General features: G+C 42.2%; 1 protein-coding gene across 2 annotated transcripts in view; it reads left to right on the top strand.

Annotated features, from left to right (window-relative positions):
* Window positions 1-12,440, top strand: part of exoc6b (exocyst complex component 6B) — a 125,364-nt gene that overhangs the window by 32,784 nt on the left and 80,140 nt on the right. For both annotated transcript variants that reach the window (XM_040007141.1, XM_040007142.1), the window contains exon 8: window positions 7,219-7,287. In XM_040007141.1, coding sequence (XP_039863075.1) covers window positions 7,219-7,287 — 69 coding nt within the window. The remainder of the gene's footprint in view (window positions 1-7,218; window positions 7,288-12,440) is intronic.

Genomic DNA, 12,440 nt, shown 5'->3' with positions numbered 1-12,440 from the left:
GCTTCCTGCTGCGTTTTCTTTGTTGTTAGTCAGTTTTTAGTCTTTCTGTCCTTTCATCTCTTCCATGTGTCCTCTTCTCGCCCAAGGCTTATGCCGCTTTTTCTACGTGACTCTTTCTCTCTCTTTTTTTTTTTTTTGGTCGTCTTCTTTTTCTTTCCATTCATTTCCTTTTCCTTCCACATTGACTGCGAATGTTTCTTCAGTCCCAGTAGTCTGAAGTCATTAGGTCCGGCCCAGGTGACATTTCTGATGTTTCCGGAGAGCGAACATTCATCCCACTGCAGCACGTAGCCCACATAAACCAGCTTATACTGGGCGCACGCTCAAATACAACTACTGCTCGAAACATTGTACCAAAGTATTCAACATATTCAAAAGACTGTTCCCATGGGCTGGAGCAGATTCTAGTCTTTGAAAGGGAAAGGAGCGCAAATCAAACAGCTGAGGGTAAAAACAATTTATAAAAAAAAACTTGCTGAAAGATCATAAAGTAATGACTGGGCTCTCTGCCAGTGGGCAAACCAACAAATAAATAATAAGAGCCAACATTTACTGTGAAAATGCAGCTGGATGTTTCGTGGTCCGCTTGTTAAGTCTAATGCCTTTAGAGATTTCCGAATCCAAATGCTTCTTTAGATCCTAAAGGCAAACAACACAGAGGGATCACTGAGAGGTAAAATAGTTCAAATTCTTTGATTTCCAATAAGATGATCAGTGTGGTGCTTCTCCCAGGTTTTGCAATTACGTGTAACTTCTGGGCATATTTACAAGGCTGAGGAGAGCTGCTGCGTGGTTTGGAAGTTGTGATCTTAAGGTTAATGTCGACACTGAAGTCTTGTTTGGCCTGAGAGTGATTGTTTTCTGGAGTGTTCTGATATTTAGAATCTGTGTTGCGCTGTGTGTACAAAAGTAATTTTCGTAAGCTTAAAGACTTTCTACACCTCAGCACAGTGAAACTTTAATGTCCCCATGGCAGCTTGTTTTGTAGAAGTCCAACATAATAAATACACACAGACAGTGTTGTGCAAAGGTCTTCGGCCATGCCTCATTTATTCTTATGTTGTTTCCAAGGATCCAGAGATGCTTGGAAGTTTTTAAAGTCTTGAGAAATAATTCTGCAGTTCTTTGGCCTTTAACTTTTTTCAGTCGTTTTCAGTCCAGTCTTTGTACCTGACAACTTTCAGAGGAATGTGCTTTTTGTTTGTTGAACCACAAATGACAACTTAGGAAAATTCAACTTTAAATTTCGGCACTTTGTTCCTAGAAGCCTGTTATAAAAACAAATCAGTTGGTCCCATTTTTTTTTTAGTTGAATCTACAAAAATGCCAAAGATAACAGTCTGACAGGCACACCAAGGTGATTCCCAAAGAGCAATTAGCTAAAAACTTGGCATATGTCAACATGGCATGCAGTGTGTCATAAAACAATGTAAGGAAACTGGACAAATGAAGGAGAAAAGAAATATTCGTACTCAGAAATGTCTTCAGCAGATGAACAGTATCTGGAAGTCATGTCCTTAAGAAACAGGAAAAAATCCAGCAAAGACCTGACACAGGACCTGAGGGATCCATCTGGCCCTTCGTTGATCCGTCTGCTGGTCCCTGAAACCTCATCAGGAATGGTCTCAGCGGAAGGATGGCTGTCGAGAAGAATTGTTAAGGAAGTGGAACAGGGAAAAAAGACTGAGGTTTGCCAAATTGCATAAGAACTGGACTGAAAATCAAGGACAACATGTCTTATTGATGAATTCAGATTTTAAGTTTTAGGTTCAAATCCCCGTTAGTATATTTGAATGAGATCAAAGTTGCAACAGTGAGAATCTACAGCGATCTGATCTGTAAAACACGGCGGAAGTGCTGTCATGGTTTTGTTCTATCCACTGTTTAAAGAGCAACAGTGGATAGAACAAATGAATATCTGAATCTGTTAGTCCTACATTTAGGAAAACCAAATCTTCTCCTTGATGGAAGCATCTGGAATTCTGGAACGTAAAAGACGAAGAGGGTCCAAGTGATGGAGGGTGATCTTGCAAGGGCCTTCGCTTCATACAGTTCCTGAAGCTCATTAAAGGTGGAGCCAGCGATGTTACAGCATACGCATATACAGGACTAGTGCCACTAAAGAGCTGTTTTGTGTGTGTGTGTATGTATGTGTGTGTGTCTGTGGGGTTTTTTTTGTTTGTTTTTTTTGTTTTTTGTGTGTGCGGGTGTTCGTGTCTGTTTAGATAACAGGCGACACCGCTGCACCTTTTAAAAAGGCGAGAGCCTCGGTAACAATTTAGTTGTTACATGATATTTAAAAAGAAGATAAAAAAAAAGCCTGTTTAGAAAAACAAAGTGAAAAGGGAGTATATCAGCTGAAGGCTTCTTAAATCTGTTGAGGGAATAAGAATAAAGCTTCTAATAAACTCCTGCTAACTGCTGAAGCGCCTGTAAACAAAAGCTCTGGACAGGTGGCCGAGGAAGGAACACATCAATGCTGTCAGTGAACATCTGTGACTGTGTCGCCAATATTAAACATGCTCTAAATAAACATCTTAATGCTGACAGCTGGCAGTGACTCCTTTAAGAATTAAGAATAGTACACACACACACACACACACACACACACACACACACACACACACACACACACACACACACACACACACACACTCACTCATCATGACTTGATCATCTGAATGTAAACTGTGACCGAGCCCAGCTGGAGCAGACCCGGTCCGACCGGTTAGTCAGTGCGCCCAGATTGCATCTGTAATTGGCCCGACAGTCATTAAGTGTGTGTCCAGCTTCAGACACTCGAAACAGTCTCCTCATAGGCGCGTGTCTCGCCACTTGGCAGCCATCTTGGCAACATCTCCAGGCACTTATTTCAGGTTAACAAGAACAGGCAACCTATTTATGTGAAGAGGAAGCGAAACATAACTGCATTTTTGAATAGAAGCAGCAGTCAGATCTGATTTAAAAAAACCAAAAAACACAAACTTTTAAAAGTTAGATGACTTTGCCCTAAAATAAGGTCTGGAAAGCTTTTTTATGTTTCTGCCACACGTACACAGTTTCATAACATCACAGCTCCATAACAGGCTAGATCATGTCTCCAGCTTATCCTCCCAGCCAAGCACGGAACAAATGACATGTTAATTCACAGTGAGGGCCCTCCTTATGAAATTAGGCAAATCTGAAAAAGTTCCCATCTGGCTGCCTCAGAATCACCTGATTGTCGTGTATAACAGCTTAAGTGCATTTAAGTGTATTTAGTGAAGCCGTGCAGTATATTATTGTCAGACTGTGAAATTGTTCCGTGCTCCAAATTAGATAGGGTTGGATTAAAATACGACTCTTTTACTTCTATATTTTTTCCTGCAGAAATGACAGCCATAATAAATTTTCAGGGGTAAAAAACTTGTTAAACTTCTGTTTAAAACTGCAGCCACACACACGCAGTTCACGCCAAGTAAAAGTTTATTTTACTTTATTTTGTTTTCCCCCCCCTTCTATCTGTGACTAACTTTGAGCTTTGAAATCATGATATATATATATATATATATATATATATATATGAGACATGATAGTTTAGAGTTTTAGTCCACCAGTCTAAGATCTGTGATTCTTTTTTTTTTTTTTTTTTTTTTTTATTACTATACAAAAAGAACAAAACAAAATTGGGTGGGACTCACTGACTGGAGATTTGTGCTTCAGGGGGAAATCTATGCTGCAGCTACACCATGATCTGACATGCATCGCCCTAGAAATGTAACTGCACATCAGGTCGATGCAGCCCGCCACTATTTTGAGTAGCCTGTTCAGTACCATTGATTACAGCTGTGCTTTTCCATCTACGTTTTTAACACAGTTTTTGAAATAATCTTTGATAGAACAACAACTACCATCTACCAACTACCATAAGGAACCATAGCATCAATGTAAGGACTCACAGAAAATTCTTGGTGGACGATTTCTGAAACCACTAAAATGTACAACGAAGTGGAAAAACGTCAGCAACAAATATGTTTGCCGCTGGAAAAAAAATATGAACACAACAAAGAAGGAAGGAGGAAAAAATGTCTCAGCATTCCATGTTTTTTCTGTCGTCTGGGACATGTAAAGGTGTGTGGGGTTTTTCTTAGTCTGTGGGGAACTCCAGGCCGGTGTCCTGAAGGTTTTAAATGTCCTTGATCCAACACAGCTGATTTAAATGGCTAAATGACCTCCTCAACATGTCTTGAAGTTCTCCAGAGGCCTGGTAATGAACCAATCATGTGATTCAGGTGTGTTGACCCAGGGTGAGATCTAAAACCTGCGTGGCAGGCCCTGGAGTTCCCCACTCCTGGTTTAAACTAAACTCTGGTTCGTTTTCCCCCTTGGTGCAGTTTACTTGTGCCAATTTGAATCTTACTCTGAAACAACCACACTGAGTCTGTGGGGGGAAAAAAGAAAGAAAAAAGGTCTGTACAGGCTAGCGGCTAGCTGTGAAATTCATGTTCTCCAAAGTCCAGAACACAGCACCATCCGAATGTATTCACGGTCCAGGCACATCTGGACAGTAAGCTGACTGAGCATTCTCACGTTGTTTTCAGTGACGCATTTTGGTTCGCTTAAGGTTCACTTGGATTTTTCTGTGTGTGAAAAGAAAACAAAGCCAGTGAAAGGCTACAAGTTTACAAACCCATCATCTGATTCAGATCGGAGTAAATGAGCTGTGAAGGTGTGAAGATGCCCTTATAGGAATGGTGGGAACACACCTGCTGACTTCCTCATGCTGTCCACGTATCGTACAACAAAAAAACCGCCGTCACACAGTTAAGTTTGGAGAAAAATGTTCAAATACTATGAACTTGTGGAAATCGTGTCAGGGCAGCGAAGCGGGCACAAAGCATTTTGACACTGAACTCTTCAAGTCATCCCTCGCGGGATCAGAGTTCCTTTTTGGAGCCTTTTGTTGTTCTTGCTCAGGGAAAATAAAGTACAATGAGGTTAAGGAGAGAATAGAGCTGAACTTGTCACCCCTGTGCTGCCATTCTGTTTTAAGGTCCCTGTCGTCCCCTTGGCTTTATTTATGTCCTGTAAACTTGACTCAACCTTCTTCACAGGAAGACCTTGGCTCGAACAAAGACCTGACCCCGTGGCCGTCAGGGTTACGACCGCGTTGGCGCCGCTGGCTGCAGCGATGCCAACCATCAGCGTCACGTCTCCTCACGCCAACCCTGCCTCTCCATCACTTCTTCTACTTCCCTTCATTTACAACCATCCCTCATGTTTGTTTCTCACTCCTTTTACCTTCTAATTCTTGTTTCTTTTGGCTTGTTTCTCACCTTTATGTTTTTCATCTGCTTCCTCTGGTTCCGTTCATCCTTTTTCTTTCCACCTCTGCCTTTTGAGTCATTTTTGGTTCTCTTTAAGTTTTTACCTGCCTGTGTTTGTATTCCCCCCCTCTAATTCTCAGCTCTTCCTCTGTCTTTAAGTGGTACAACTCTTTGGTTTTGTTTTTTTGTTCTTGTTCTTATTGTTTTGGGACCCTTGTTTGTGTGCGGTTACATCAAAGCTGGCATTGTGCTTTGCCTCTAGTGAGTTTTACAGAAGGCAAACTTTCCAGAGGGCAAAAGGGCAGGGGACAGAGGATGTGGGCAGGGAGGAGGGACTGGAATGATGGTTAGATCGAGGGATAGATGCTAAGAAAAAAAGGTATGAGTAACTCGTAACAGAAGACTCCCTGAAAGCTTCAGTTCACTTCAGATGGCAGTGACATATGAGAAGTTTGAATTGAGTGTTGATCTGTTTCTGCCAGTATTTATACCCATACTTTGTCTCAGTTCTGTTAATTGAACCTAATCTGCATGATGTTAAAAGCATCCTAACCAACACAAATAGAATAATTCAATGATTGTCAGTGAGTAGTAAATGGACCGGTTCTTATTTGGCACTTTTCTGCCTGAAAGCAGAACAAAATGGCTCATTCACACTCTGATGAATGCATTGGAAGAAACTCTGGGTTCAGTATCTTGCCCAAGGATGCTTTGGCATGCAGACTGTAGCAGCCAAGGCTCGAACCACCAACCTGCCTATGACCTACACCATCTCCTCAGTCACAGCCACTCCATGATAGTTAAAACCTCAGTATCCAGTGCCACTAACACTAGAAACGCTAAACAGGTTGCTTTAAAAATCATCTGACTTTGGTAAATTGAAACTGTCTCAATTCATATTTCATGGCTTTTTCCTAAAATGGGCTTATTCATTATTAGTCTTTTGTTATGAAGGCTGATATAAGATGAACCAGAGCTAGCTAGTTGTGATGAATATGTAGGGGACTGTAGTTTAATAAAGATGAATAAAAACTGCAGGGCTTAACGAGTCATGGGTGGCAGCAGGGGGAAGCGCAGCTGAACAAAGTCCGGAGTTTAGAGAACTTCAAGCAAATGGAGCAGCAAGCTCTGAGATCAGATTTAAACTTATGGCTGTGAATTATTCAGTCTGTTTCACAGGAAGTGCCTGTTTTGTTTTGTTTGTTTTAAATATAAATATCCTTGTTTAAGCACAACTGATACCACCTTGAATCTTTCTGCAGTGTTCCTCCACATTAAGTTATTTCAATGAGTAACTGTACTGTTTGTTTTACCCTTTGTGCAGGTAAAATATCTTAGAAAATATAATGAAATTAAATTAATAAAAACTCCTAAAACTTATATTCTAAATTTGTCTAATCTTACAGTGAGAAAAAAGAATTAGATACTGTGTCTGTTAAAGCAAAGTTGCAGCCTCCAGGGCTGGAAAATAGAGACATGCCAAAACCTGCAGTTCCTCTAGTGGCCACTTGAGGCCAGCTCCCGAAAATCATCTCCACTGACTCCTTTGTTAGAGTTAACAGCTTTATAGCAGAAGTAAACGTGTTTGCAGCCTGGTAACGACTTCATTTTTTGCTCTGCCATTTAAGTTTTATTGAGGTTGGAGGCTGTTCATTATTAGGGAGGCGGCCTGTTTTATTCTTGCCGTTCACATTTTCCTCGTCTGTTTCACAAACACAATCATTTGTCTCTGTCTTACCCCTCGTTGCCATCTTTGTCTCTCTCTGGTTAGAATCTCAGGTTTGGTTTTACTTTGCTTGGCTTTAACCAAAACAGGTGTTGCCAAAACTTGTAAAAGAAAACTGAAGACGGGCTGGTTGATTGCAGTTTATGAACTGAACATGTGAACTGTGCAAATTGTTTCCCCCTGCAGGTCCCAGGAGCTCAGGACTTGGTGGATTTCTCTCCAGTTTACCGCTGTCTGCATATCTACACTGTGCTGGTGAGTTCGTTTTCTCATTTTCTGTTTTATTTCTTCTGTGCTCTTTTTTTCTTTTTTCTCAAATCAAAGATGCAGAGCTGTTTCTCTTTCCTCCATCCATGAGCGCTTCAGTTTTCCAGCTTAAGTGAAGCCGCAACTCCTTTCTGATCAGCTCGTAAAGGTGTATCTGCCTGTATTCTCTGTGCATGTGATTGACTGAAGTAACAATGTTGTTTGTTGCATCCTTTGTACTGACTTTGTTCTGCCTACATCAGGGCTGGGTGACTTATGGTATTAGCTTTATGAAAACAAGATGCTTTGCTGCTCTGCTTTGGTTACAAAGTTCACTCCTTTCCTTTGGAGCGCTGGGCTCACGTTGTTCCCTAAAAGCTTAAATCTACCAGCTGTTTAGTTCAGCTCGAGCTGAGATGACTAAAAGGAAGCTTTTGGTCCACAGCGTCCACATAAAGGAGGTCAAACCTACACAGGTTCTGCAGATGAAGCTCGAGAAGGATTATTAACAGCTGCCTTTGACTCCAGAGTGTCAGTGCCATGTGACAGTCAGCTTTGACTCTGTCACCAGAGGCAGACCAGCAGTGCTTGGCCTCATGAGATCGGGGCTGAATTTTCTCCTTTTTTTTCCTACCCTGTGTCCAGCTCATCATATTGTGCAAAAGTATTAAACCTACTTTCATTTCTTTATATTTTACACCACTGACTGAAGCATAGCTCCAAAACACGACAGAGCCTCCAAATATCATGTTTGGCTCATGTATTTCTCATATATTCATGAGATGTGATTGTTGACATCGTTCAGCCCTGCTCAGTGGTTTGCAGCAGCATCCTCTTCATCGCCTACAACAGCCAGCGATAATGAGGAGGCCCGCTTCTTTTGCTTAAATGTCAGAATCTGCTTGTGCCCAGCTCTGAGGGTGACCTGGCACAGAGGGGGTAAACGACTTCGGTACGCGGGGCCTCCAGCTCGAGCCTGGCTTCGCTCCAACCAGACTGCAGAGAGAACTCGCGTGTCTCGTCTCACTTAGAGTGAAAGTGACATGGGTGGAGGTGCCACGAATGGGTTAGCTGTGCATTCAGGTTCTCTGTGTGAGTGTGCGTTTGTTTGCATTTGTGAGTTTGTAGGACTTTGTAGGGGACGTTATCAGGCCAGCACAGCCAGAGGGTCGGGGTATGACAGGGGGACAGGAAGTGCATGAACTTTGACAGGAAGGAGAAAGTGAACGGGCAAAAGAGTGAGGGAGGGAGGGAGTAGAAAAGCAAGGCTGAGGTTAAAGAAAGGTTAAGCAGGGCACGATTTAATGATGGAGGAGAAACAAAGAGAGAGAGGTTACAGAAGGTTTAGACAGGTGACGACGTGGGTGAAGAAAGTATAAACACACAAACACTTTATTTTCTGGCTGTAAATGTTTGTGTGAAGCTGAACGGTTTCCCTCATTTAACTTAAAACACTGCATGTCCCCTTATGGAAAAGATTACAAAACGTGGTTTTTTTAGGGCCCTTTTAAGGAAAAACCTGCAGCAGAAGGAAAGAAGGAAAGGCCATGAAAAAATATATAAAATATATAATGTAGCACAATAGGGAAGCCAAGTGGACTGCTGCAGGTTTTTTTACTCTACATACATTTTTAAAATGTATATGTATACAGACTGGTTCGTGTATTTTGAGCTGGATAGGTCCATAAATCTGTCATTTATTTTTTGTTTCTGTAGTCAGTGTTGCAGGGCTGCATAAACCTAATTAGCAAATTTTTTTTTCGATCGTCACGTTAAATCACATCACCCATCAGTGGCTGCCCGAGCCACCGTGTAGGACAGATTTGTGTGTTTTGGCCCTGGTGTGTATATGACAAGGTTAGGAAAAGTGTATTTGCATGAAGTGCTGTACTACAGATCTACAGTTTCTGTAATGATGTAACCACATGTGGAAAAAATATGAATAACTGTGTATAAAGTAAAAATGAAAGATATCAGTGACCCTGTGAAGAATGAGCTAGGTGTAAGAACCACTCATGTATGGCACCGAGCTGAGCTTTCCAGGTGGTGGTGGTGGTGGTGGTGGTGGTGGTGGGGTGGGGGATTAAGAGATTAAGATTAAATAGCTGGGGTCAGCCATGCAAATCGAGGAACAGTCCACAAGAGAGATGAAGAAGAGAGTGCTGGCAGGGTGGAATGGGTAGAGAATAGTTTAAGGGGTGATTTGCTGCTATTTTTTGCAGGATGGTATCATCGTTCCTGCTAAGATGTATGATTTGGAGACTGTGGCACTGACAAAAGATGAGAGGTCAAGATGCCAAGATCTTCACTCCGAGTGAACAGAATGAACAAGACATGAGTACAACTGAAGGATAACTTGATGGATTTGGAGACGGAGTTAGAGAGGCAGAAGGATGATGTATGTATTGGAAGATGGAGCTGCCAGGCAGGATGAAACGACTGAGACCTCAGAGGAGGTTCATGGATGGAGTGCAGAAAGTTGTTGCAACAAAAGATGCTACAGATTGAGGGACGAGGAGGACTTGGAGAAAAATCTCCATCTTTTGAAAAAAAAATAAAAAATCTGATGCCAAGTTGAGGATGGAAATTTGCTGTGTCACAGCGGCCAAAATGAAAACACAACCTACAACGAAATGGCTTAAATGAAATAGAACTGGGCAACAGAACAGAATACAACAAAACAAAAGTAATTATATCGTAGCAAACTGAAACAGAGCTCACGTCAAGGTGCTTTATGTTGTAGGGACAGTCACACAATGTAAGTAAAATAAATTCAGTTAACAAATAAAGTGAAAATACTTAATGAGTAAAATCAATGTGAAAATACAGCAAATGTAGGAAGTATAGGTAAATAAAGTTTCAAAAAATACAACAAAATAAATAATGGTAGAATAGTACAATAAAGTGGATCTGTGGCATAAATAGCTCAATAAATTCCCCAAACCAAAATAAAATATACTGCTTCTAGAGGGAGTGGTCGGCATCTGATTGGTTGAATCAAGTAACAGGTGAGGTGTTATTGGTCCATGGGGAGGGAGGAGAACTACCATATGGTGATCTTTCTCATCTTACTGACCCCTTAAAGCTGAACTGAACCCTTAATGATGTGGAAGAGGCAATCAGAGAGGAAGGTTATGAGAAGAGCGGGGGTCACAGGAAGGGAAGAAGGGAGCATTGAGATGTGGAGGCTAAGCAGGAGGAGTGAAAAGTGGAAGGAAATAAGAATTTTCCACAAATCTCAGTCATTAGAGCCTCAGCAGCACTTGAACCAGCCCTGCTGTATGTTGCTGAGGCCTCAATCAGCTGATTGGAGATAAGCTGTTGCAGAGAGTAGGGAGCAGAGGGAGGTCACGGGGAGGTTAAAAGGGCAAAAACAGGAAGACGAGGGTGAAAATGCAGCGAGACAAGAGAGGGGAGGATGGATGAGAGAGGAGGAATGAAGCACTCGAGATGAAGGAGAAAGGGGGGAGGAAAGGAGCACGCTGCTGCTCGGGAAGGTGTTGAAAGGATTGACCCCTGAACCTTTGGGGTCACACACTCTTAGTCATTTATGTTCCCCCTCCTCCTCCTGCTGCTGCTGCTGCTGCCGCCGCCATTTGAGATTTTGTTTGCGTTTCTATTAAAATGCAGAAAGGACACAAGATTAAACAGACACACTCGAACTGTTTTGTGTGTTAAAATAAGCTGTGTTGCGGCGCTTTGAATGACAAGCTGTCAGGGTGGAGATGTGGATTTAATATCAGAAAATAAAACCACACACACACACACACACACACACACACACACACACACACACACACACACACACACACACACACACACAGTCTGATTGTTAAATGTTTGAGTATGTCTTGTACTTCCACAGGCACACGCTTGTAGCACTTTCATTTATTTTTCTAGCAAACCTGGACGTAGAATCCCATTTGCAATCAAGACCCCCCCCCCCCCCCAACTATCCACTCTTCTCCCCTCTTTCCCTTTTCCACCTTTAAGGCCCACAATTTTCCAGCCCGAACAATACTCCTTTGTTACACTCGCACACGTACCGCACGTTGACAAATGTGGGCAGAGCTGCGATGGATGTAAACACGGGCCTGAAGCCCAGCGTGTCGGGCAGAGGCGAGGGGAAGGAGAGGCGAGGTGAGCGGCGGTAGCAGCCAGTCCATCAAACCGGTCAGACTGGGAACTCTGAGCTGCAGCACGACAGCTGGAACAAAGCAGCTGCTCTAACAGATCCTTGAGTCTTTTAAAAAAAACTATTTTAGAGAGCATTAACATATACAGGCAATTTGTCTAGTAGGTCTTTTATTTTGAAAGTTCCCTTGGTTCAAACCAACTACTTCTGCTCCTTCTCAGCTTGTTTTTCTTAAATAAAGTAAAAATAGTCGAGCATCCCCTTTGCAACTAGGAAAAACATGTAGCTGCTTGGAGATTGAAGCATTTTTTTCTGGACTTTTTAGCCTTTATTTTGACAGGACAGTTCTGAGTTGACAGGAAAGCTGTTGCACGCATCAAAACATCCAGGCCTCTGCAATAGCCTCACAGCATTTGGGTCACATGCTCAGCCCTACTACCTACGCTGGTGCCACCAGATAGTTGTGGAGGTTGAGCATGCAACGCCTTCAACCTCTGAGCGCCGATTGGCAATCACACAGGTCACACGGTGGAAGTTAGCCTCTCTCCAACAATTGCGGTCCGACTCGGTCACTCTCACAGATTGCTGAAGCTTCATTACCTTCTTTCTTACCCCTCCGGTTTGGAAAAACCTGCCAGAGATGTAAAGTTGCAAAATCGTTCTTCTTTACCTTTCTTAAAGGGAGACAGGGGCGTAGAGGGCAATGTGTGATAAGAGCTATACATTTGCTAAATGAATTTTTTTTGTATTGAATACGATATAAAACTAGTGACTGAGACTAGAAATCAAACAGTGTTTTCAAAGACTTAAAAAGAAATGAAAAGTCTATTTCATGTATACACTCTTATTGTTGGATGCTTATAATAAACATGGGCTGAAGTTTCAAATAAAGGGCTCAGGGTGATGGGATGTTGGGCTACAGTGGAGGAAAATGTCTATAAAGAGATCAAAAAGGTGAAAAAAGACTGACTTCTTGACCTTTAGCAAGCAGATGTGTTTACTTCAGTAAAGGTGGAACACTTATGCT

Source organism: Simochromis diagramma, unplaced genomic scaffold, assembly GCF_900408965.1.
Source record: "Simochromis diagramma unplaced genomic scaffold, fSimDia1.1 OVJJ01000531.1, whole genome shotgun sequence".
Classification (NCBI taxonomy): domain Eukaryota; kingdom Metazoa; phylum Chordata; class Actinopteri; order Cichliformes; family Cichlidae; genus Simochromis; species Simochromis diagramma.
The sequence above is the reverse complement of the archived record's forward strand: the minus strand, read 5'-3'. Positions and strand labels throughout refer to the sequence as shown.